General features: G+C 43.3%; 1 protein-coding gene across 1 annotated transcript in view; it reads right to left on the minus strand.

Moving 5' to 3' along the window:
• Positions 1-10,442: 10,442 nt before the first annotated feature.
• The window catches only part of ARHGEF6 (Rac/Cdc42 guanine nucleotide exchange factor 6), a 116,743-nt gene continuing 99,772 nt past the window's right edge, over positions 10,443-27,413 (minus strand). The window contains exons 13-22 of the mRNA XM_052663743.1: positions 26,161-26,247; positions 25,286-25,364; positions 24,164-24,309; positions 22,725-22,850; positions 21,129-21,149; positions 19,927-20,020; positions 18,746-18,835; positions 16,431-16,530; positions 14,462-14,516; positions 10,443-12,819 (exon numbers count right to left, since the gene is read on the minus strand). Of these exons, the coding sequence (XP_052519703.1) occupies positions 12,679-12,819; positions 14,462-14,516; positions 16,431-16,530; positions 18,746-18,835; positions 19,927-20,020; positions 21,129-21,149; positions 22,725-22,850; positions 24,164-24,309; positions 25,286-25,364; positions 26,161-26,247 (939 nt within the window). The 3' untranslated portion in view covers positions 10,443-12,678. The remainder of the gene's footprint in view (positions 12,820-14,461; positions 14,517-16,430; positions 16,531-18,745; positions 18,836-19,926; positions 20,021-21,128; positions 21,150-22,724; positions 22,851-24,163; positions 24,310-25,285; positions 25,365-26,160; positions 26,248-27,413) is intronic.

Consider the following 27,413-nt stretch of genomic DNA (forward strand, 5'->3'; position numbering starts at 1 on the left):
ACGGTGTAAGCCGGGAGGCTGCGGCTGGGCTGATGCTGGTGGTCTTCACAATCCAGGAAAACAGTTAAGATAACTCCCCCGTTGAACTGCCTATTTATAACCCTAGTATCCTCCTGACGGAGAACTATTTATTATACATCCTAAGGCATGTAGGGCTGCAATGAGTAAATTACCAGGCAGGGGAAACCCCAACAGGCCCTGATCCAATAAGAGCTTATATTCTGAAGCAGCAACTCCACTGACACAGACGTTCAGAGTCCTGTGAAAAGACACCATTATGCACAGCTCGAATTTGAGTAAACAGCAGAAAATTAGCCAAGTTTAGTTTTGTTTCTTTGCATGCAGTGTCTTTCAGTGGAGGATGTATTTGATTTCTCAGTGAAGATGCTGAAGGGAAACGGGGAGCTTCAGCTCACATTCAATCATGGTGGATTCTGGGTCCCCAGGGCCCTGGTGGAGGTGGGGCAGACTTCAGGAAGTATAAGGCAGTAGAGAACCAAAACCCTGCCCCCACCAGCCACCCTGACACTCATTCTCATCCTCTCTTTCTCTCCTACATACACAGACACACACACACACACACACACACACACACACACACACACACACACACTGAGTCAGGCTGTTGCTCATCAAGTATCTTATTTCAACCCTGTTCCTGTCTCCACTACTGTTGATGGGGTGGGGGGTGGGGGGGAAGAGAAGTTGGCTCTGTGGCTGCACACTCCTCCCTGAGAAATGACTGTATTTAAAGGAAACCTATTGTATCTACCTGTAGTCCTCATTGTTTCCAGAATGAACTTGTGATTATCTTATTTATTTTTTGAATAATAAAGATCTCTTAACATGATTGTTGTTACTTAGCATCTGAAGCCCAGGCCAGGTTGCGGGGGTGCGAGTTTCGCGGAGAGGAAGAGTGTGGTGTTTTCAGAAACGTGGTTCTGAAGCTTGTGGCACCACAAAATATCTTGGTGACAGTACACTCCCTGGAGGGCTGTGATAGCCTCTGATGGATGACAGGAGAGCTTAGCCAGTGAGAAGCTTGCTTTGGAAACGTTGCAGGGGATTGCAAAGAGGCTGGGTTTTCTTCTCAATTAGTCACAGCTAAGTGAAGCTTAAATGAGAAGCAGTTGCTTATCTTTTTAATAGCTGTCAAAGTGGTTCCACCTTAGGTAAGAGGGCATGGAGCAGGGAAGCATTTGTCCCTCGGTCTTGTCACCTCCAATTGAGGGGGTTTTCACACAAGAAGCGCAGAGCGGCTTCATCTTCCTTACCAGTAGAGGGCCCTTCCTCTGGCAAATACAAGCAGAAAAATATTACTGTAGCAATAAGAATGAGGCTGAGGAGAGGTCGGCACAGTTCTTGGCTGCTGGTCCTGCCCTATGGTCCTCTGGACAGCACAATCCCTTCTTGGCTGAGTGACTCAGAAGGCCTTAGAGCATGAATTTCTAACATGAGGCTGAAGAGTTGCTGGGCAAACTTGCTGGCTTGTGTACTTTCTCCAAGAGAAGTTTGGTCTGAGCCTGGGTGACATTGTAGGTTCAGAGATATGTCCACAGTGCTATCTTGTCCTCCGGAGTGAAGATCCTTCTACAGGGTCACTCTCACATGGGAGACTTGAAGGAAGAGGGGCAGCAGCTGTGGCAGCAAGAAGACCCTGGTCATGATCTTCTCACACAGAGGCCAGGCCCCCATCTTGCTGACGGGAAGGCTTGGCCCAGTCCCAAGAGAAGACAATACACCGGCCACGACTGTCCTTGCCTCACGGTTGCTGAGAACCCACTGTGGAGCACAGCCTTGGGTGGGCAAGAGGGTCATTAGAAGGGAATTCCTGTCCAGGCCTTTCTACCCTCACATCCTCTGATTGAAACCTTGTCCCTGAACTTCACCCTGCCTTCTTCTTCTTTGGAAACCATGATGTTCCAGGCTATCTCCACCTCTGGGAACTGAGTGGCTAATAAAATCTGTTGTCAGAAGGAATGCTGTAGACACAGAACCTCAAAATTTCTAGGCTATCTCCTCTGCTGCTGTGCTTCCTGATGCTGCTGCTGCTGCTGCTAAGTCGCTTCAGTTGTGTCTGACTCTTCGCGACCCCATGGACTGCAGCCCACCAGGCTCCTCCATCCATGGGATTTTCCAGGCAAGAGTACTGGAGTGGGCTGCCATTGCCTTCTCTGGCCGTGCTTCCTACTGTCCTCTAAATGCCACCTCCCACAGCCCCAGCCCAGAACTTTCTTCTAAGTGTCAGCCTCACAATCCAAGTGCCTTCAACCCCTCAGATGGCTTCCACCTGAGGTCAGCCTTACCCTTGCCAAGAACTCAAAGGCCCATCCCCTCCTGTTCTCCTCCTGTTTTCCTCCTGTTCTACCTGTTCACAGGGGGTCATCTGTCCCAGCTAAGGGGTCGAATGATCCCCTTCAGGCTACTAATGTCATGCCTTTGGTCCTGACCTGCCCCCCAGAGTGTGTCCCCTCTGCTCACATTTCCAAACGGTGGGCCCAGGGGTCAAAACCGAGGTATCCATATGGAGTCCTTGATCTTAACCCTGCACGATGGGACCCACTTTTAGTGTTGCCCATTCCACTCGGGACAGCCTTACCCAGTCTGCTTCCCGAGCCACCAACCAGGCCTGACTTCTCACTGCACTCAATCCCACATCCTGTTCCCCCAACCCAACACGTCAACCGTATTTCTTAAATAGCTCTTAACCTACTTTTTTCTATCTCTACTGCCAGGATCCTAGTCTGAACTCCTGCCGTCTGTCTTCTGGAAGTTACAACAGCATCCTAGACTCCCTGCCTCCACGCCTGCTCCCTTTCATCCATTCATCCTTCTCATCCATCATTCAGCAGCCAGAGGGAATTCTTAAATACAATCCTGATGCCCACCACTCCCCTCCTTTTTTTAAAAAAAATATTTATTTATTTGGCTATGCCTGGTCTTAGTTGTAGCATACAGGATCTTTAGTTTTGGCATTTGAACTCTTAGTTCTAGCATGTGGGATCTAGTTCCCTGACCATGGACTGAACCCAGGCCACTGTATTGGGAGTGCCAAGTCTTAGCCACTGGACCACCAGGGAAGTCTCATGCCCCGCTCCTTCTTAATAACCCGAGAATAAAGGCCAAAAATAATGAACTGATTTTTTTTATCCTGCCAATGTCTGTCCCAGTGTAAGTGCCAAACCTCAGCTCCTCTGCACAAAGCTACAAATGCTTTCCTGCCTTAGGAGATAGGAGTGCAATTTTCTCTGCTTGTGACCCCATTTCCCTCCCCACTGTCCCCTGCACTGAGGCTCACAGCACTTACAAGATTAAGGTGTTTCCTCCTACGTTGGGAGCTGCTTAGGGACCAAGACTTTCTCTGTGACAGTAAGGAAGACTTTTTCCAAGACAGTAACTTCAGTGTCTACTGACGATCTGGCACAGAATTGGTTCTTTATTCTTTGTGTGGGAAGCAATTAGTGAATTAGTGCATGTAGCTGCTTCCAACCCAGGAGTCCATGAAATAATTCTGTGTGTTGGTGAAAGCAAGAATTTGCCATACTGTAAAAACCTTCATGACATCAAAAATATCTATAGGATGAAAATATACTCAGGGAGGAGAGAATGAAAATTATACTGTCAATAAAAACAGATAATATATTTTTATTATATTTTGCAAAATAGTACGTGATCATTGGCAAGATAGTCCATGATGTTGGTTACAAACTTCATGTAATATTTTCAAAGTTGTTCCAGTAAATGACAAGGACTTGGGTCCATTTCTGATCTACCTATATTAATAATATCCTGATCATAAATTATCAAACTGAATTTATTTTTGTAAATGTATCAGTCTGCATTCTCGCTAATGAATGGAGAGAGGAATGCTTGAAATGATCAGTGATTTTTATTTTCAGAAAAAGAGAAAATAAAGTATGAACAGGACTGTCTGTGTTCCTTGATAAGAAGCAAATGTCTACAAAAGGAACAGTATGCCCTGGCAAGCTATCAATACAGGGGCCCCAGTTAAAAAGAAACAACATATAGATTCCTGGGCTCCAGGAGGGAAGACATTTTGCGTTGAATCTGACTATTTCCAGAGGGCCTGACCGCATTGTTAGAAGTCGCACTGCCTTAGGCCTTTAGAGCAGTCTGAAATACTTTGGAGACACAAAAAGGGAACATGATTTTCATTATTTTTCTTTTGCTCTGTGAAGCACATCTCCATTTTAAAAAATACCGGAAATCCTCAGTGTAGTGCAGTGGTTAAGTCTGGAGTCAGACAGAGACAGTCTTAATCCAGGCTCCACTGTTTTTCCAACATCATCACCACAGACAATTCATTTCATCTCCTCTGGGCCTCGGTATCCTCATCTGTAAAGTGAGGAGATGCTAAAAATACCTGCTTTGCAAAGTTGATGAAGATTTGATGAGACCATTCTCAGAAAGCCCCCAGCAGAGTCTGCTCTCTGGAACAGATCATCCCATAAAGAGCACCAAAGGGGGTCCCCATGTGGTCCCCAGCACACCAGCCTGCATCCAGTGGCATAGGTAGACAGGATGGCACCTTAAAATGTTTGAAACTTCCGAGACCAAGGTGAATAGCAGCCCAGGTACACATGAAAGGTCTTGCCATGTAGTAAACCAAAGACCACACCCAATTTGAAGCAAAGTGAAAGCAAAAAAAAAAAGGCAAGTCTAGAACAAGAACATATACCGAATACTAGAGCAGATCTGTGTGTAGCAAAGACTTTCCTATAGTTTCATTGTCAAAAATGATTAACAATCAGAGGCTGAGGGCTGCCAAACTTTTCAGTAGTCTTAAGCAGTTCCAAGTTCCATCCTCAGGATATTTAGGAAAATTTTTTTTTTAATCATTGATTCCCAATATAAAGTATGTCAGCTTATAAACTTCCCCCTTCCAAAATAAATGAGGTCCTACTATGTAGCACAGGGACCTATTAGTATAGTCAATATCCTGTGATAAACCATAATGGCAAAGAATATGAAAAAGAATATGCATATGTATGTATAACTGAATCATATAGACCAGAGACTAACACAACAGTGTAAATCAACTGTGAAGTGAAAGTCACTGAGTTGTGTCCGACTCTTTGCGGCCCCATGAACTATACAGTCCATGGGATTCTCCAGGCCAGAATACAGGAGTGAGTAGCCTTTCCCTTTTCCAAGGGATCTTCCCAACCCAGGGATCGAACCCAGGTCTTCCACATTGCAGGAGGATTCTTTACCAGCTGAGCCACAAGGGAAGCCCAAGGATACTGGAGCAGGTAGACTATCCCTTCTCCAGAGGATCTTCCTGACCCAGGAATCGAACTGGGGTCTCCTGCATTGCAGGCAGACTCTTTACCAACTGAGCTGTCAGGGAAGTCTGTACTACAATAAAATTATTAATAATAATAAAACCTCCTCCTTCCATACCACACTCCTCTGAGTAACCCTAAGAGGCAATTCAGCAACTCTCAAGAAAACCATTTAAATATATAGCTGCTTTCCATTCTTCATTCCTGGAGTTCCACTGAGTTATCCATCACATTTTCCTGCTAATGTAACTCCACTTAAAGCCCAATAATTTTGGTCACTAAACTTATCTTCTGTACCTCTCTGATGGTAATTGCGTGTGTTTGTGCATGCATGCTCGGTTGTGTCCATCTCTTTTCGACATCATAGGCTGTAGCCCGCCGGGCTCCTCTGTCCATGGAATTTTCCAGGCAAGAATACTGGAATGGGTTGCCATTTCTTGAAATCCCACATGAAACCTTTAACACAACTTCAATCTGATTCACATTTCTTGTTACTATGAGTTAAATATGTGTATTTTTTGAAAGATTTTTTTTTTAATGTGCACCATTTTCAAAGTCTTTATTGAATTCGTTACAATATTGCTTCTGTTTTATGTTTTCTTTTTTTGGTCACAAGGCATGTGAGATCTTAGCTTCCCAACCAAGGATTGAACCTGCACTCCCTGCATTGGAAAGTGACCACCAGGGAAGTCCCAAAGACTTGTTTTTTTATCCATCCACCCACCCATCCAACAGTGAGTGGTATGATAGGTTCTGTGCTTTGCATGCAATGGATATGACCCAGTCTCTGCTGTCAAGTAGCTTACAGAATTTTGCATCACAGGTGTGCAAACGTTGAAAGCCCACCGTGAATACTGCAACATGGGTCAGAATCAGTGTTACAAGGGATACACGGGAAGGACATGTAACTAGGACAAGTGGGGGAAGGTGGGTTTCAGGAAAGGCTTTCCAGGACATGTGGCACAGATCGAGCCTTAGGGGATGCTGGGGGAGAGGGACCACATGGAGGAAAGGAGGGCCCAAAAGATAGAGTGAATCGTGTAAAAGCAAACGTGTGACGACAAATAAAGGGTTCTGGGGAGCAGGCAGGAGGAGTCAGCTCACAGCGGGCCTCATGTGAAAAAAATATGTTGATATACTGGCCTAACAGCACATGCTGAAGCCCAATCTAGAAGAGCATTTGTGCTCACCTGGCAGAGAAAAACAGCTCTCTGGGCTCCTTAAATTCTTTTGTTCCCTTTTTTTTTTTTTTTTTTTTTTTTTTTTGGTTCTGTGGCATGTGGGATCTTAGTTCCCCAAACAGGGCTGGAACTTGTGCCCCCTGCAGTGGAAGCACAGTCTTAACCACTAAACCGTGAGGGAAGTCCCTAAGATTGTTCCTTATTTTGAGTTTGTCTGATATTTCCCCATGGTTAAATTCAGGTTACGCTTTTTGGATGGAAAACTACACACCTGATGTGTTCTTCTCGGGTGTCCTATTTGGAGGCATGTGATGGTCATTGGCCTCTCATTGTTGATGTAAACTGTGATCCCTCACTTCAGGTGCTGTCCAATATCCCCACTCTATCTAGAGTTACTATTTCCTACCTTGCAACTAGTAAGCACTCTTTGGGGAAACACTTAAAGACCATGCAAGTAATTTGCTCATCATCAAAGTTTCCCTCTATGTTTAGCATCCAATGGTAATTTTGGCCTCAATCGGTCTTTACTACGATGGCTGCAAAATGGGGATTTTTCCAACTCCAGAGTTCCTTTCTCGTTTACCAGTCAATACTCATGGTACTATAAACAAGAACCTTCCATTTCTCCCCATTTATTTATTGGTATAGACTCATAGATTTCTACTTTTTCCAGTGTTTTCTAATTCATTACTGTATTTTGGTGCTCAAATTTTCCCTAGTTTGGCCAGTAAGAGCCTCTTTAAGTTCACACCTGGGTCTTTCTCACATGCCCCTCTCATATTTCTGAGCATCACTTTCTGGCAGAACAAGACGTTCCAGGCTCATTTTGTACCTTTCCTGCCTCAGACGCAGAATCAGCCATTTCTCCAAGAAGCTCTTCTTCCTTTCAGTGCAGAATATAGTGTTTAGAAACCAAGTTGTGGGCACTAGGTGTGTCCATTGTATTAAGATGTCACTTCTCCTAGGAAATGTATGCATTTAGATGTACATGTATATGCACATACATACTAAAGCTGTCAGCCTTAGCAAATAAAAACTCAGGATACCCAGTCATATTTGGATTTCAGGTAAACACTGAAAAAGTTAGTATAAGTATATTCCATTCAAAATTTTGGACCTGATATATACCAAAACATTATCTGATGTACAGCTGAAATTCCAATTTAACTGGGTATTTTGTATTTTCTCTGGCAATCCTAATACATACAAACACACACACTACATGTACATAAATGGACACATACACATGCAGAGATATATATGCATATGCATTTTGGAAATCATGAATTCATACAGATACTTGACCTGAGTCTAAATGGAAAACGAAAGAAGTTGTTTGATGTACAGGGATGGGAAAGGGATTCTAGACAGGACAAATGGCATATTTGGGACTTAAGAGAAATTCAAGGAGATCAAACTTAACTGAGTGTGGTAGAGGCAAGACACCACATTTTCAAACAGATCAATGATATAGTCAGATCTTTTAGATAATCATTCTACTGGCACTAAAGAGGCCAGACACCAAGAGGCAAAGAGATGCATGAATCTGAGGAAGAGATGACAAGCACCAGAAATAGGCAATGGAGGATGGAGAGAAATTCAGGGGCTACTGCAGAGTTAAAAATGGTAAGACTTGATGACTATATGTATAAAGGGTTAATGTATACATTTATACAGGGTTGAGGGAGAGAAAGCAATGAAGGATAATGCCTATTTTTCTGGTTGGGGCAACTAAGTGGCCATGGATGCCATTATTGGGATAGGAAACACTGGAAGAGCAGATCTGGGACTACAAATGAGGGGTCCAGTTTGGGACATGCTGACTCTGAGGTGCTGTAGGACATCCAAACTGAGATGTCCACAAGGTAGCTGCCTCCACGGGTCTGGAGCTCAGGAGAAAGGTCAGGATGGAAAAATATGGACAAGGGAGTCATCTGTACTTTGATAAATGAAGTTATAGGAATAGACAAGATTGTCCAAGAAGAGGCAATAAAAAGAGAGAGAGGAAAAGAGCATTAAGGATCAGCAACATTCATGGGGCAGGCAGGAGGCAGATTCAGCAAAGGAGACTGTGGGGTGGTCAGAAAGATGAATGAATGCCAGGAAAGTTGGGATCATGAAAGCCAAGGAAGTAGAGATTTAACAAGGAGGCAAGGGACAAAGGTCAACATAGTGAAAGCTCTGGTTTTCCCAGTACTCATGTACGGATGTGAGAGGTGGACCATAAAGAAGGCTGAGTGCCAAAGAATTGATGCTTTTGAATTGTGGTGTTGGAGAAGACTCTTGAGAGTCCCTTGGACTGCAAGGAGATCCAACCAGTCAATCCTAAAGGAAATCAACCCTGCATATTCATTGGAAGGACTGATGCTGAAGCTGAAGCTCCAATACTTTGCCACCTGATGTGAAGGGCTGACTCACTGGAAAAGACTCTGATACTGGGAAAAGTTGAAGGCAGGAGGAGAAGGGGATGACAGAGGATGAGATGGTTAGACAGCATCACTGAATCAGTGGACATGAGTGTGAGCACACTCCAGGAGATAATGAAGGATAGGGAAGCCTGGCATGCTGCAGTTCACAGGGTCACAAAGAGTTGAGATGATTTAGCAACTGAATAACAAAGGATCAGATACTGAAGAAAAGTCAGGATGGATATTGAAAAGTGCTCCTTGCATTTGTCGATAAGAGCTCATCAGTGACTTCAGGAGAGTAGATGGCCAAGGTAGAAGCCAACCTGGCAAGTGTCATGTGTAGAAGAGGCAATGTGGTAGAAAGAACATGGATCCAAGAGGCAGACAGACGAGGGTTTCAAATCCCTGCTCCACACACACTAGCATATTGTTCAATCACTGTACCTTTCTTCACTTGTAAGACAGGTATATTAATAGTGAATACCTAATAGGGTTGTTTTGAGGGTTACAGGAGTTTAACCACATAAAACAGTGCTGAGCCTAACACACAGGAGGTATGGTGTTATAGCTATTGCTTCAGTGTAGGAAACATAAACCACTGAAGCGATCTCAAGCAGAAAAGTAGTATCAGGTGCCTACAAAACTGATGACTACAGAAGTGGAAGTCAGGGGGCTTCCATTAGACTAATGGCTGTCAAGGTCATAGCACAGTGGTCGTGATCCAAATCTAGTTTCAGGGGATATGGCTGTTGCTAGAGTCTGTCACTCACAAAGCTGTAGTACAGAATGTAGTACAGAAGCCACAGACGTGTCCTTGGATCTCCCTGCCAGCCACCAAGCCCCGGGGAAGAGAGGCTCTGCCTAACTGAAGCCTTTCAACCTTGTGCAAAGGCATCTCATTGGCAGAACTGAAAATGTATCAGAACTCACACTATATCCAGAATCCTAGCTGCAAGGGAGTCTGAGATAGTTATTTTTTAGCCTTGGGGTAAGGTAAGGGGAGGAATGGATGCTGAGTAGCAACCAATAATACCCAGTGCAGCTATCTTGTTTGGGAGTAAATATTTTCACCCTGACTGCTGAAACTGGCATTCCAACTGTGGTCAAAATAGAGCAAAATTGGCAAAATCCTGCTAAATATACAGAGAGATGGAAACAAGACTGAAGATCAAGGGATAAGTTTGAAGAGGAAGGTGAATATCTCTATCTATAATATTGAAGAAAAATGGCAAGAAGAGGTACAGACAGTTTATAGTTTGGGGCCAGGAGGAGAGGGGTGGTGAAGTTAAGGGAGGTTTTCCCTCAAGAGACATATTATCTCTGCAAAGTGGGGAACAAATATCATCTGCCCTGAGTGAAAAAGATAGAAGCTAGTTCAGGGGCCTGATGAGCATGGATAACTAACGAGGGAAACAGGAAAGGAAGCTGACACAGCATGAGAAATCTTTCCACACACCAGCTAGCAAAAAAATAAATAAATAAATAAAAGAAAGAAAAGAAAAAGAAGAAACACAGGACTTATTTTATAAAGCATTGTTATTCTTATTTATTGAAAATGTCCATTTTAAAAGTCTTCAAAATAAAAACAAGTTAGAAAATTTGAGCTTGTGTAAGAAGGGACATGACAGAAGAGGAACTGAAAGGCCTCGAAGGGTAGCAGTTTAACTACAGGGTTACAGGGACCCATTTATAGAGTATTGTAAACAATACAACTATGGAAACACTGCTGTCAGGCTAACATGGCTTCATTTCCTGTATAGGATTGTTGAGTGTGAGCGTGGACACCACTCTGCAAAAACTACATTACCCAGAGTACCCAGGGCCTCTCATCAGAAGGGCCACACCCCCAAAACATGCATATGGACACGTCACTTTAAAATAAAGGCCTGTCAATATTTTAAGCAATCCTATATACCTTATCAACTAAAGTATTTGTAATCACAAAAAATGTTTCCTACAGATATCGTTTGCACATTTATTGCAAGCCATTGACTAACCACAGACAGGGCAGATGCTACGATCTGTGTTGTTGTTATTGTTGTTTTTCTTCTGGAAGTGAAGGATGGCATCTCTAAATCATTGGGCTAAAAACAGAACACAGCCATTCCAAGAAGTCTTCTTTGGTCTTCAGCTTCCGAAGACGGCTGTGTGTGGTTGGCTGAGATTGGTCTGCAGGAAAAGTCCATTTCCTGTGGATGATGTAATTTCTGCCATGTGGCAAGCAGTCAACAGCCCCATAACAAGTAGCTATGGGAGTTGAGACCCCTCCCCACCCTGTACTAAAAAGGAAAAGGGCTTAGCAAGCTGGGGAGTTCAAGTTTGGTTTCTAAACAACATTTGCAAATTATAGGTACCGACTGAACGTATCTGGGAGACAACTTTGATCTGTCCATTGGTCCTTGACCTCTCTTTCCAGCGATCTCCCCCATCTGGTCAAATTGCCTCTCTTTGGGAGAGACAGTGGCAGGTTGCAACTTTCAACTGTGCTGGATTTGGATGTGTGCTGCTCTGCCATGACTGCCTTCTATACCTGGTTTATCACAGTTCTAATTTCTCAGATATTAGAAACCCTCAGCAAGGGTTTGATTCAATGAACAACTTGAGTAAACCAGTTCCAAATAATCAGCTTTGCTAGGAACCAGCACACAGCTACTAGAGGGGCCCTTTCCTTCCAGCTGTACAAACTGGCCCAACAGCACATATCTGCAAATCATGCTTAGAGTCCTACTCAAAGAGGCTGATGACTATTACAGCATCTCACAGCATATATGGGAGGACAATCAAGGGAATTAAAGCTGTCTGCTAGGGCGCCACATCACCTCAGTGTAGACTGAAGGATGAGAAGTTGCAACTTGAGTATGTGATGTAGATAAAAGGAACTGCTCACAGTCTATATTTTTAAAAAGCAAAAGCACACACAAACCAGTTTACACACTGATTGGGATGGTTGGCTTAAAGCACTGGGGAAATAGAAAACTTCTACACAAGGCAGAAGGCCAGGGACAAAGCCTAGCATGCACTGGCAAGAGATGGGCAAGTCGGCTACTGAGGGGAAGACGCTCCAGTGCAGGTTGCTAATGGATTTGGTGTTGGCATGGGTGACCAGAGCTTCTGCCCCACAGAATGGAAACATAAACCATCATGAAAGGAGAAAGGGTACTACAGTTTTCTTGGTCTTATAGACAACACAGGGTAGTCATTTTAAAAAGCGGGTATTGAGGGTGGCACAGGCTGTGTCAGGGAAGGGCAGCTGGATCACTGGGCAAACATATTTGCCTTTCACCTTCCCCAGTCAGAGTTCCAGAAATGTTGCCTTCAGTAAATTAGGTACTGAGAGGCTGCCAGGTAGAGGGAAGCATTAAGGGGAAAGTCAAGTTCACATTTTAATAAGCTGTGGCCAGCCACTTGGGGAGAGCTGCCAGCCCAACAAGAGTGACCCAAGGATAATGGCTGGTAAAGAGGCACTATGAATTGAAGGCCATCTGAAGACCCTGTGAGTCATCTGCCTACAATAGCTTCCCTTTGCTTACTGATGGAAAAGACTCTGGGGAGACTTCTCCCACCCCCTCTTGCTTTTTTACTCCTGTCAAAAATATAAACAACCAATCAATAACCAAACAACCACAAACACTCATCCAAACACACACACACACACACACACACACACACACACAGACTAAGATATGAAATAAAAACCAGAGAAGTGAGCAAACTGAGTCAGATCACTCAGCTGGACATTTCCTGACACCCTACAGGCACCCTCTGCCAGCCGCACAGTGATGGTTATGGGAGAATGGAGGTCTTGCTACTGGACTCGGCCCGAATACACTCATCAGTTTGCTTCAACAGCCTCCGGACCAGCTTCTCTAGATCCCTTCTTGATTTCAACTCTTCCTCCAGGCATTGCTTCATTCTTTTATTCTCCTACGATGGGAAAAGACTGATTGGTTACCAAACAAACAGTCCCTGCCACAGGGCTCCTCATGCTCAACCTCCTAGCAGCCTTCACCACTGAGGACACTCTCCCTCCTCAAAGTCCTCTCCCTCAGCAGCTTCTGGATTATTCTACTTCTCACTGACCAACCCCTGGAATATCAAGACAAGTATTCTCTAGGGCTCTGGGCTGGGCCCTCTTCTGACTCACTCTTTTCACTTACTGTTTCTTTTCTTTCAACTCAAGTATCTATGAAGAGGCCACCCCAATTCTCTCTGGCACTGACCTCATCTCAGCTCAGGAGCACCAGGTCCACAGTCCCCAGGGCCAACTTGATATTTCCGCCTACACTTGTTATAAGGCCCTCAGGTTCATTATGTTCTAAAGTGAACCCAGTATCTCCCCCATCACCCAAATATCTCTTCCTCCTATAGTTTCTGATTTTCAGGAAGGACACCACCACATCAAAGTATATACCCAGATGAAAAAGTTTCATCTGCCATCTCTGTCTCTTTCTCTTTTTTAAATAATTTTATTTATTTACTTTATTTTTGGCTGTGCTGAGTCTCCGTTGCTGCACAGGCTTTACTCTAGTTTTGGAGGGGGGGCCACTCTCCAGTGGTGGTACATAGGTTTCTCATTGCAGTGGCTTCCTTCGTTGCAGAGCATGGGCTCTAGGCATGCGGGCTTCAGTAGCTGCGGCACATGGGCTCTACAGCACCGGCTCAATAGCCGTGGTGCACAGGCCTCGCTACACTGGGCCATGTGGGATCTTCCTGGCTCAGGGATCAAACCCATGTCTCCTGCATTGGCAGGTGAACTCTTTACCACTGAGCCACCAGGGGAGCCCTCTGAGTCTTTCTTAACTCCCACATCACAGCACCATTTTCCGCAGGCTCTAACTCGGCTATAGACCTCCTTTACTCCCACGTCCCTCCTCTGCAGCCTCAGTGGCTCTCTCTCCTCAGCTCAGGACTTCATCACGTCTCACCTTGAGTTCTGTAATAGCCTCCTAAGTGATCTTCCAGCTTCTGGTCTCTCTCCTTACAATCTAGCCTTTACCCCATCACCAAGTACAGGCAGTCCTCAAACTCAAGGAGGAGTGCCAGAGGAGCCCACAATTCATGACTTATTGGTTCTATTTACATGAAGTCACTCAGTCGTGCCCGACTCTTTGCGACCCCATGAACAGTAGTCTGCACCAAGCTCCTCCGTCCATGGGATTTTCCAGGCAAGAGTACAGGAGTGGGTTGCCATTTCCTTCTCCAGGGAATCTTCCCTACCCAGGGATTGAACCCAGGTCTCTCGCATTGTAGATAGACGTTTTAACGTCTGAGCCACCAGGCAAGTCCCACGAATGACTTATCTTTTCTTAAATTCTGTTTGCAAATGTCAGGGAACACGAAAATTGTAACCAAGTTTGGAACGCTATTTTAAACGCTAAATAGGTATATAAGCAAGCCTCAGAAATTGAAATCCAAGGCCACATGGTAAAATCGACAAAACTCACCTGGATGACACAAGGGAAATCCCCACCTCACCACCTTATTCCTGGCTTTCTCCTCAGGGTGTTTACCCATGTGTGGCAGGGAAGAGGGAGCAGGCTTGTTAGGATCTGAGAAATTTCATTACCTGTTTCAGCTCTTTGACCTCATCCTTCAAGGCATAAACAGTATCGACAAGGCTCCTAGAACATAAAGTTTAGAGATTAATAGTTGGCATCGAAGTATTAAGTGATACTTAAGAAGAAAAGCAGCTTTATAGAAATACAGTTTCTGAAAACCAGTGACCTTTCTGGCGGACCTTTCTGGGGAGAGATGCTGCTATGAATGGCCCCTGTGTCCCTCATTTTTATGGGCTAACAACCACCATCACACCAGCTCATTCCAATGCCGAGTCACCACACTTTTTCTATTACCTCTCTCCTCCACTGCTCACTCCCCAGCTTGGGTGAGTACGGAAAAAGCGACTAGTATACTGTACACCTGTAACTTATATATTTGCTCAGTCATGTCCGACTCTTTGTGACCCCATGGACTGTAGCCTACCAGGATCCTGCGTCCATGAGATTTTCCAGGCAAGAGTACTGGAGCGGGTTGCCATTTCTTCCTCCAGGGGATCTTCCCGACCCAGGGATCAAACCTGGGTCTCCCACATTTTAGGCAGACACTTTACCATCTGAGCTACCAGGGAAGTCCAACTTATATGTTATTGTATATCAACTCTACTTCAATTTTTAAAAAGAAAAAAGTAAAAAAAAAGAAAAGAGACTAGGGCTGCTCGTAAAGTTTTGATTTCTCCCTTGGGGGAAGGAAGGTGCATCACCTGACATTCTGTAATGAGAGGCAGCACCAGGTCCTGCCTAGCCTATAGTATCTGCGCGAGCACATTGCCCTTCTCACCAGCATACGTGACACAAAGTCAGGGCATTATTTCTGGAAGATTCCACATATTCCAAAAGGGATAAAGCACCTTGGCTGAGTTGTAGAAGAGTCATTTCCTCTCTCACTCTCTCTCCCTGGACGAGGACTTTGGAGATCAGAGTTCCACTTATTCTACAACTTACCAGTCCTCTAACCTTGGGTAACCAGTTTTCTTTTCACCCTCTCTTGGTCTCATTTTCTTCACATACAAAATGGGGATAGTAACCCATTCCCTGAAAGCCTCATAAAGTCGTTGGGCAGGTGAATGTAGCCATAATGATAGTAATTAAAGTATTACTATTATTGAGTTATTAACTATTACTATTGAGTAAATAACTATTACTATATGATCATCACTTATTGAGTGATTATCATGTGCTGAGCCTTTGTACTTCTTATTCCATTTAACCTCACAACAACCCTGAAAGTATTATTATCACATCCAGTTTATAGATGAGGAAACTGAGGCAGAGAGAAGGGAAGGAACTTGTCCCAGGTCACACAGCTAACAAGCACCAGCATCTGAACTTGAACCAGGGCTGTTCTTCTCTTGAGCCCAAGTGCTTTACCATTTGGCCGTATCACTTCATACACCAGATGGAAAAATATATTGACGGTGCCAAGTGCTATGAAAAAAGCTGTCCTATGCAAATTTAGGCCTGACTTCAGAAATGACTCAAGTTTAAACAAGTATTTAACCTGATTTTCCCCTGGTAGGTCACCCTCATTACTGTGCAAAGGTAGGTCAAGGACATAACTTTCTTGAATCACAATTTTCTCATCTGTAACGGTGGTGAATCTCACTGGATTGCTCTAGGAGTTTAAGTGAGGTCAAGTATTGAAAGTCCAGTGCCTGAGTCCATAAATGTGAGGGGCATTGCCATGGGCAGGGGAATTGGTGCTGTGGCCTTCCCAATGCCTCCCAAACCCATCTGGAGCAGTATTCCTTTCTACCCTGAAGTCCCTTCCTGTCCGGGGAGCTGGCTGCCGCCTCTGCCTCTCCTTTCTCCTTCCCTTTGTTGTGGGAGCAGCCCTCCCTGGGCTCCCAACTGTACGATCAACCAAGAGGGCCTCATGCTCTGATGAGGAGGGTCTGCCCTTCAGTGCTAGCTTGGTCTGCCAGAACCTTCTTTCCAGCCCCTGGAAACACCAGAAAAGGTTTAGCCAGCTCTACTCACTTTTCTTCAATGATGGTCTGGCCGTTGCTTCTGGTTTCTTCAACGATGAGTTTCTCCTCCTCGGGGAGTAAGACTTGGGGAACGGAATCTTTGCGAGCACCTACAGACAAGGGTAGCCAGAGGCAGAGGAGGGGGATTACTAGAGGAGACTATTTATTGGGGGTTTGTTCCTTTCTACGATTGTTTTTGAGGGGTCTTTGTTGACGGCATCTGGCTGACTGGCACCCCAAGAGCAGTCACATTTTCTGACGAAATCTTTCTGACATGAGAAATGAAATGGCTGAATACATTGTTTCAGCCCTGGAGGCAGGGGCACATTTTGTATCCAGAAACAACGTGAAAAGGCTGCTGTGAGATTATCCTCAACCAAGGCTCCCTCCTTTCCTGTTCTGCCTCCTCCAAAGCAAAGAGCTGGCCAGCAACCATTCCTCCCTGCCCATCTCTGGGGAATGGCACACCACACTCTGTGTGTTTTGTATTTTAGTAAAAATCATGCAGAACATAGCACTACATGGGGATGCAACATGCTTAAAAAGTCTTCAGAAGCATCATTCACCCCATTTGTTCTCCACCTTACAGGGTGACGCAGAGTCAGTGGAGACTATTTTGATCAAGGGTAGAGTAGGGGTGGGGAGAAGATCACAACAGCTGCAAAGATGCAGGCGTCCTGACCACTGTCTGCTCACCATCTCCCTGCTCTGGGATGGAGAAGGCGACAGAGCAGCCATGGGACCTGACCAGACAGCTCTCCTGCACCTCCAACCTCTGCCTCCTTTCTGTATCCTTCCTCTGAGAGCTAGATCCCTTAATCTTCTGTCTCCTTGAGCCACTGGCTTCCTCTCTTCTGAGCCAATTCCCTTCAACTTCTGAACACTCACTGCCTTCACTCAATCTCCATGCTTTCCTCGAAGGGGATCTGTCTCTGTCTTCTGCAGGGCCCAGGACTTCGTAGATGCTTAATAAGTGGGTAGCAGACTGGCTGACTGACCAACCAACTGGATGCAGTGAGAAACAGTAGGGATCAGTTTTAGGGGAGCAGAACTTTTGGCTGGAGAGGGATGTATGGTGTCGGTCACCATGACACCATGATGCTAAATGGCTTACTGCGTGCCAAGCACTGTGCTAGACACTTTCCACACATAAAAGGGAGGCCAGGGAGGAGGAGAGACAATGTGACTCTTGAGGCCAGAATGCCTGCCTGCACCTTTGAGCAAATTTCCTGTGTCTATCAGAGTGAAGACAGGAGGAGGCAGGAGGTGAGGTCAGATATCATAGAAGGGCTGCTGCTTCTAGTGTCTCCTTGTGTCCCTCTCTTTCCTGGTTTCTATGATAAAAACTGCTCTCACTTGCCTTTCCTGGCTCCTGGAATCTTGTTATTAGGGCTAGGCATGCCCAAAGCTGCAGCCAGGTTGGGTCTGAGAAGCACAAGGTGTGACACTCTCCCCTTCAAAGTCAAATGTATCAAAGTCCACATAGAATGCTTTTCCCATGATACCCTTAGAGACATATCACTTTGACAGCACCCCTCAGGGTGGTTCACTGAGGAAGCCCTGCCCACGCTCAAGCATGGGCTCAGTGGCTGTCCCAGTGGAGCCTCAGGGAGACCTCATGGCTTCTGCAGAGGCAAGACCCTGACACCAGGTATCCTTAATGTCTCTAATAATGAAAGGCCAAGGACATAAGCCATGTGACATGTCGTTTATAAAAGCACAAGGAAGAATCAGAAAACATCATCTCACTTTCAGGCTGGGGGAAATACCCTCAGCTAATAGGTCCCTGATAAATTGTAGACACTCTCAACAGGCCCTGCTAAGCAGCTACATTTCCAGATTTTCAGAGCAACTCTGAAACTTGAGCTTGGTGAAGCTCTGTTTGCTTAAATATGCAGCTGATCAAAGATAATATTTTGACTTCCTTTCCAAATCTGCCTATAAGAAGAGATTAGCATCAGTTCACAGACACAGGAACCCTTTGGGCTCTTTAATTCCTAACTAGTGTTGGTGAAGGTATTTGTGTACTTCAAAGGAAACTGACTTTAAAAAAATTTTTTTTTTTCATTTCTATCACCTCCAATTTTTTTTTTATTCTTGCATCTCTCTTTCTCTCTGGCTGAAAAGAAATAGTGGGTAAACAAACCGCTTGGTAGCTAAAACCAGCTTATCTGAAAGATGCAGCCTTGTACCCACTCCTCTGCTTCAAGTCACCTGCTTTCCACACCCTGCAGCCCATCTGGGTTGCTTTGCTCTTTTTCCAAGAGGCAGTGAGCAGTAGTGAAGAAACATCACTCATTAGAGAAAGTGGCTGGGGGGACCTACTTGAGCCATGGCCTTGTGGAAAGCTTGCGCTGGTACAGTAGGCTTCAATCACCTTCAGAATCTGAGCATCTTCTTCCAGAGCAGCCGTACCTGTCAAATGTGATGAATTGTGACTTTTCACAGAGATACACACCTCTGGACCCTTGAAATGATGCACGTGGGTGCTGGGCACTGGCCTCTCTGACCAATGGTGTTCATGCAAGGCAGGAGAGAAAAGCTGACCAGCTGTCATGGTGGAGCGAGAGTGACAGTAGCCCCGAGGAGCTCTGCGGTCAGCACCAGTGAGATCAGCACCGAGAGTGGTCTGCTCTGGAAGCCACTCAGAACACTAAATCAGAGGGTCTCCCAAGTGTCTCAGAGGCTTCAGGGCCAGCACTGGGCTTGGCGCTGGCCTCAGTTCTTAGCTGACACACCACACCCTTCCTCTCCATCAAATTTCAAGGCTCACCTTCTCTAAGGAAGCTTTCCACCAGTAACATAACACATTTTTTTCCCAACCAGCCAGGCTAGTCATTGATTCTCCCTCTCCTCTCCAAGCCCCTCCAACTCATCCTAGAAGTGACTATTAACACGCTCATGCGCAGACCTAGGAGTGGGGTGGGGGATGGGGGATACAGAAGCTAAAGTCTAGCAAAGGTTTATCCAGACTATCTCTGACTGATACGCACAGCTCTGTCACCCATTTAGGAAGCGTCACTTACTCCTTCATATGTGTCCCAGAGTGCCTTGTTCCCAGCAGCAGAGGCAAATGTGTATGTACCCACTGGCTGACCGACTTTGCAGTCTGTCTCTAAATCCAGCCCTGTTTCTATATGACAGCAGGCAGATTCCTTGACTAACTGAGAACATCACTGAACATTAAACTCCCTTCAGGTCTACTGAGTCAGTCTCAGTAAAGGCAAATATCTCACGCATTCAGAAACTAAGAACAGAAAAATGTATCCACTGCAAATAGGTCCCTTTAGTATTTCTAAACCAGGTAAGGCCAAACAGTCAACACAAAAACCATACAGGTGAAAAGCAGCCGGAGACAGCTTATTTCAAAGTCTTAGAGGAGGCTAAGCCTTCACATGCGTTTTTCCCTATGGGAAAGATGACGCTGAGAATATACTGCTCAAATCTTCTGCTTTCAAAAAATTCCTCATCTATAATCAACTTTCGAAAAATAAAAAAATACATACTTTTCCGGATGACATATTCCTCCTCTGATGGTTTTCTTTCAGTCTTTCTTTTATGAAGAAACTTCTTCATCGTTTTGGGGCTTTTACTAGACTCCTATAAGGGTAGAGATTTCTTCATGAATTAAGGTTCTTGCCCCTCCCACCCCCCGAAAAAAAAATTAAAAAGAGCAAATGAAATTAAGTAGAATGGCTCTCTGATTTTTACAGTTTCATTTAGGAGGGAATCAAAATTTAATACTAGACACAGTAAAAGTGGCTCCAAGAATGGCATGGTCCAACTGCAGATGCAGGAGGCAAAGTGCCTTTAGGGCACAATCTGGAGAGATGGTGATGGATGCCATTCCTAGAGAAATAACACTACTCCTAACTGGGTTTATACTTCCCACTGATACAGTTTTAAGGGAATGAAATATCAATGATAACTCTTAGTGGGTATAGACCACTTTTCAAAGAGCTTCAAAACTAATAAATTCTCCTTAGCAACAATCCCACAAAGAAGAATATCAACTTCCACTTGCCAGACAGGAAAATTAAGGCAGAGAGACTAAGTACATTCCCTGTATTCAGAGAGAATAGCCAAATGAAAGATTTCCTGATAAATAATGTGGGGTTACACGTAATGTACTGACAGCCAAGCAAGGCATATTTTTAATTAGCAGATAAAAGATATATGAATTGTTGGATTTGCCATATGAATAAGCAGAAAGTCTAAAAAGTGCTCATTAAGTATCCGAGTAAACAGTGATCATCTTATTTCAACCTTCCATGCAATGTATATACAGGATGAATGGATAACAATTGCTACCTTAAAAATAAATACGACAAAGAATTTAATTCCTTCCTATTAGCCTCAGTGATCTCCTTAGAAAGCAGATAGACATGAAAAACTCACATGTGACAAAAATAACAGGAAAAATAGAAATAGTAAAAAAAAAAAAAAGCCCATGGAAAACAGACATTTTACATGCTATTTCTATTTTCCCTGTTACTTTTGTCACACGTAGTTTTTCATTTTTGTTCATATTTCCCAAGAGCCTACTTTTTTTAAGAAAGTACTTACATGTCAGAAATGTATCTTCATATTTTAGCTACCAATTGTAAAAAGGGACAAAACAAGCATAAAGGAAAGCTTCATTCATCAAAGATTACAGCACAGCATTAAATGATGTCACTGTACACCAAAGATATTGTTCTACCCTTACCTTTAAGATATAAGACATCCTCTAAAGTGAATATGTAAAGAAAGAGAAGATGAGCGTGAGAGGTCGATGGTTATAGTGACCAAATCCATTTATCAATAATTCTAAAACAACATTTGAAATGTTAGTGTTATCATAAATTACACAGAGAGAATATCATCATGTTTCCCACATTAGTTTCAGATGCAATATCGTCATGCAAAAGCCCAAGGAATACAGTTCTGTGAAGAATTACAAATGCTGAAAATTACTGAAATACACACTATATAGTAAGAACATATTAATAACTCACTTCTCCCAGCAGAAACAAAGTGATCATGCCTTAGTTTTAATGGATTAGTTCTGTGAAGGATTAAGTCAACTTTACACTTCAAAGCTCACCTTAATTTGAATTTAGTAACTGACAATAACAAAATATCCATCATTAAAAAGGGGACTTAGGTAACTATGAAGTGGCACTCCTGGTTAAGGTAATCAGAGGAGAAAATTGGATGATTGCAGGAATCACCGACCAATTTCCAAAGCCAATCTCTGGGGCTGTTTTCTGGCCAAATTCTGAATAGAGGTACATAATAAAGATTCAGCTCAAGGATTATTTTCCTATCATGTCAGGTTGAAAAGATCAAAAAATCCTCTTGTATCCAAACATTGTTCTACTTTTACTGCACTAAGCATTGGAGGCAACAAGTGAAACAATGGCATGGTGTTTTAAATCAAAACAAACTCAAAACTGAGCTAAGTCTGCGTTACGCATCAAAAACACACATTTGGTACAAAAATATATGCTGCCTTGGCACCATAATTCTAAGACACATCTCATAACTGTCACAAACTTAAATCTTCATGCGTTAATACCTATTTAAAGAACAGTTGCTAATAAATGAGGATCTTTTCTGAAAGCTGAAATGATGAGAACCATGCTAGGGAAAAAAAAAGTTTGGATGGAAAAGGTAACACTCCACACAGTTTCAGAAGATAGTGACTGGCATTTCCTGACTGCAACTTCGAGACAAGAAAAAAAAAAACCAACTTGAAATCCCCATTCTACCCAAATATCAAATGTCTTCTAGGCTTGTTGCTTAGAAGCCTCTTTTTTAAAGACACTCCTTTCATTAAATTCTTTCTTTCCAACTGCAGCAAATAATTCAGACTTTCATAGTTTAGACCCAGGGTTTGGTCCCATAAAACTTTTACTGATTTGGTTTCATAGATCAAAATGATTAAAAATGCAGAACTGGGTCTGCTTGGTTAGCAATTCCACGCTAATGAAGTGACTTTTGTTTGAGATGTGTGTACATCATGACCAATTTATAGAATTATCATATCATCATAAAAGCAAACCAGGGGCCCTTCAGGAGGAGACTGGAGAAACTCAGGCAGTGCACAGAAAGCCTGTGGGTATTTAAGATATATGTGTAGACGGACAATGGGGAAATGAAAAATTAAGAAATTTAAAAAAAAAATCACTGAGTCTGGCAACTCAAGACTGACTGACTGTATCACCTATCATCAATTCTAGCACATCCCCACAGAACTATTTTTAATAAGCTACAAAATCAGCTTGTCAGAAGCATTTTATACCATAGGTAGCAAAATTACCTCTTTATAACCTAGTGCTGCTGATGGTCTAAGTGGAGGTGCAGGTCGTAGACAACTTAAGCTCCACGGTTTTATAATTTGAGGAGGCTCCAAGGGTCCTCGGGGCTGTCCAGTAGAGCTAAAAGACTGGGAAAATGTCTGATGAGATGGGAGCAATTGGCCATATGAACCCAACCCTGGGCCACACACTGAAAGAACAATAGCGTGGTTGGATCTGAAAAGCCAGGCCCAGAAAGGAAAAGATGGGAAAACAAGTCTCCAGTTGGAGAACTGGCATTCTCCAGTCAAGACCTGGGGCCTCAAAGGAACAGCACAACAATGACTCCACATCCCATGAGCCTGCCCTCCCTCTGTCCTGCAATTTCATTCAAGTCAGATGTTTTCTTTTTCCCCTGAAAGGGAGGAAAGTGGAATAACAGTCAACATTTAATGAGTTCAGTCATGTGTTTGGCACTCAATTAGGTGCTTACATAGGTTATTTTCAGAAAAGCTTAAGGCAAAGTTTAGCAAAGCGAAGTAACCAGTCAGCAATCGGCAAAATCAAGATTTGAACCCAGATCTGATGCCAAAAGCCCTTTTTCTTCTCACGACACACTATGCTCAAAACTGGAATTTGGGCATCACAGGTTTGAATGTTAACAGACGACACAGCACATCTTCAGTCTCAGCAAGTACAGTAAAATCTCATCAATTCAAATTCTGTGAACTCTGTGATAAAGCAGAAGGAGGCAGCTCTCAAAGTTTACCCTTAAAGGTTAATGAAGAAATGTGATAGCATAGATGGGATTGCATGGAGATGTTTCAGTACTTAAGAAGGTAAACTATCTCTTTTGCCTTAGCACATTATCAGTACAAGCACACTGTTGTTGTTCAGTTGCTAAGTTGTGTCTGACTCTTTGCGACCCCATGGATTGAAGCACCCCAGGCTTCTCTGTCCTCTGCTATCTCCCAGAGTTTGTGCAGATTCATGTCCATTGAGTCAGTGATGCTATCTAACCGTCTCATCTTCTGTCACCCCCTTCTCCTTTTGCCTTCAATCTTTCTCAGCATCAGGGTCTTTCCCAATGAGTCGGCTCGGCGCATCAGGTGGCCAAAGGATTGGAGCCAAAGCATTGATGAGCATTAACGGTTGCTAAGTAAAATAAATCCTGTTTATCACTAAAACATCTTAGCAGCACTTCTGGTTAGAAAGACTTTGCTAGCAGTTCAGTTGGAGTATAACTGTCAAATAAGGCTGCATATCTCAAACTCTGTGTTAACTGGGATAGGCCTCCCCCATAACAAGAGAGCAGAATTAATGAGGTTTGACTGTACTTCTAATCCTACAAATCCAAACTATCCAAAGGCTAAGGGCATGCTCACCACTCTTGTAAGTCCTCAGTAGGCAGGATTTGACAAGAGACTCAATAATCCCTGGACAGGACAGACACGCTACTTACGGAGTGAGCACTACAAGATGACGATGATGTTTTGGATAATGAACTGCAAGAGGCAGGTCCTCTGATCAGCCTGTACAGATGCTCCAGCCAATCCTGGAAGTCCTGGTTGTTGCCGCAGTGGACCACAATTCTCTCTACTGTGTTACCTGGATCACCCGATTAGGAGCATTTGGAAACAAAAGACAAGGAGGACCTTGAGCTTGCCTCATTCATAAACACACTTCGTGCAGCTAGGACTTGGGTGTCTATCTTGAGAAGTTTTCATACCTATGAGTTAACCCTGTGGAAACTCTTCTATCAGGAACAGATAAGCCATGATAATAAAGATATAAATACTCGTATTTGATTTATAAAAACCATTCTTGATTTCTACTGCTTATAGAATCTTGGAAGTAATATAAAACTTCACTCCAAACAAACTCACAGTCCCCAAATTTAAGCACAGGGCCCATCTAGTTCATAGTCTAAAAGGAGAATAGCATACTGCTTTACCCAATATCAAAGATGAAGCCAGATCCAACTAAGACTGGTCTTTAGGCCAATACCAAATCTCGGGCTCCCTATTGGGAAAGAAGGGGTTAAGGTCTGGGGCCAGGATCCTAGTGTTAGCCATTGAGTTGTATCAGTGAAAAACGTGCAACCATTACATCAAACAGGTTTGGGAAAAGGGACAGCAGGCCAGTTGGGGGGGTGTGACCAAGGTGTGGCAGATTGCTCAATTTGTGAGGAAAGTTTCATGGCTTTTCAGCACTTTTTAGAAACACAAATCTTGCTAATTCATAGGCTGATGATAAAATTTTGATAAAAGTTCACATCTTTGGCTCCTCTGCCACCAGGGAATAGATGACAGAAGGGAGAGAAAACTGTATTTAAATCAGTCCATCTTGTTATTTCGTAGTTCTTATGCAAGAGAAGATCGAAACTAATGGCCAAGCTGAGGCTCATGAATGACCACGAGTCTTCCCTCCTCTTGCTGTAACCTAATTATCCAAGGAAATGGAATATACTTTACCATGTCCATGGAAAACTTGCTCATGGACTATATAACAGAAAATAATACTGTTTATTTATTTAAACCCCAGTTCATTTTGAAAAGGATTTGAAGAAGAGAAAATTACCTACCTGTGATTTCAAATGTAGAGTCATTCCCTTCAATTTCATCTAATCTAGTCACCACCATTCCTGCTATCGGTATTTTTCCCTACCAGAAAAAGAACATCCCCATTAATTCTGTGCTTATACATGTCTCTGTTTTTGTTGGATTTTCTGACCCTCTTAGGAACCACTGCTGAATTATGGTGAGACATATTTCTCCGGTGTGTCAATAGATAATGTGTTTCTCTGCTTTAAATTTTAATCAGACAAGAAAGCAACGGGAAAATGTGGGTTGTGTTTTGCTAACACACCATAAATCATGAGGTCAGGATTAAATCACAGTTTACGCTTCTAACAGATTTTCAGGAGAGTCTGTCAACAAAGCAAAAACTCAAATTTCATGAAAATTAGTCATTGCTAGGGCAAGATAGGATAGGCAACAATAACTTATAATACTCAGTGTCTTGGGAGTCAACTGAAAGAAGCTGAATTTCCTAAGGAGTTGAATGACTTCCATCTCAGAAACTTGGGTCATATAATGTGACTGTAATAAGACAATCACAGAGGCAACTGTCAGCTTTATATCTTCTCAGCAATAATGATATGATCTAGGCCTGGAAAATGCTGCTGTTAATTTACTTAGTTGCAGACTGTGATTTCTGTTTACACATTCATGACCTATCTCATAACCAGAGCAGTGGAGGTTCAGGATAAACTCATTATGCTAACACAAAGGTCTGTGTTCAAAGGAATATCTGCTCTCATAAATTGTTTAATTATACAAAGGGTCAGAACATTCTGCCTTTTCTGGCTGGAGCTCTTAACACAGACTGGAAATAGTGCATCTAGATGAAAACCTATTTTCATTATCTGTCTTGTTGCTCTATATGAAATCTACTAACCTGATAGATAAAGCCACTCATCCGAGGACTTGCAGATAACATTATCAAAACACTTGAAAATAACATGAGGTACCGCTCCTCTTTTTCCTGAAGTGGAGGCAAAAAGATTACATGTAAACAGAAATTGCACATTTTGTTTATTAAGAATTTCTGGAATCGTTTTTGTAAGATAGATCTTATATAAGGCAATGAAACACAAATAGTGATTTTTTTTTAAAAAGATACCCAACTTAAAAGTACACAACTCGTTTAATTGTACTTTGAAATGTATATAAATCCAGTTTATCTGTCTCCTTCCTATACACAACGTGTGTGCTCAGTCGTTCAGTTGTGCCCAACTCTTTGTGACCCCGTGGACTGTAGCCCACCAGGCTCTTCTGTCCATGGAATTTTCCAGACAAGAATACCAGAATGGGTTGCCATTTCCTTTTCCAGGGGACTTTTCTGACTCAGGAATTGAACCCCCATCTCCTGCATTGGCAGGCGGGTTCTTTACCACTAGTACCACCTGGTAAGTCCATCTATACATAACAGTTAAATACAAATGACCATGCTTGTTTCCCAAGCATGAAGCCTGAAAAGTCACACTGTTAATGCCTTCTTGCCCATGATGCAACCATATAGCACAATATAAGTCTTGAGGTTCTCAAAGTGAAAATGATTTTACTTTGAAAAGTGGCCAAATAAAGGGGTTCAAGTGATAAGAAATTTATTATGCTCTAACACAAGGATCAACCTCTGCGATCTAATGCCTGATGATCTGAGGTGGAGCTGATGTAATAATAATAGAAATAAAGTACACAACACATGTAATGTGCTTGAATCATCCTGCCACCCCTCTCCCATTCGTAGAAAAATTGTCATCCCCAAAACCCATGTTTGGTGCCTAAAAGGCTGGGGACCACTGCTCTTAACCCATGTGTTAAACTCTTCCTAAAATTACTATTAATCAGTAACTACACAATAATTATTAAACCCACATAAAACAAAGAAGGAAATAGTGGTCATGTATGGATGTGAGAGTTGGACTGTGAAGAAAGCTGAGTGCCGAAGAATTGATGCTTTTGAACTGTGGTGTTGGAGAAGATTTTTGAGAGTCCCTTGGACTGCAAGGAGATCCAACCAGTCCATTCTAAAGGAGATCTGTCCTGGGTGTTCTTTGGAAGGAATGATGCTAAAGCTGAAACTCCAATATTTTGGCCTCCTCATGCAAAGAGTTGACTCATTGGAGAAGACTCTGATGCTGGGAGGGA

This window comes from Budorcas taxicolor, chromosome X, assembly GCF_023091745.1.
Source record: "Budorcas taxicolor isolate Tak-1 chromosome X, Takin1.1, whole genome shotgun sequence".
Classification (NCBI taxonomy): Eukaryota; Metazoa; Chordata; class Mammalia; order Artiodactyla; family Bovidae; genus Budorcas; species Budorcas taxicolor.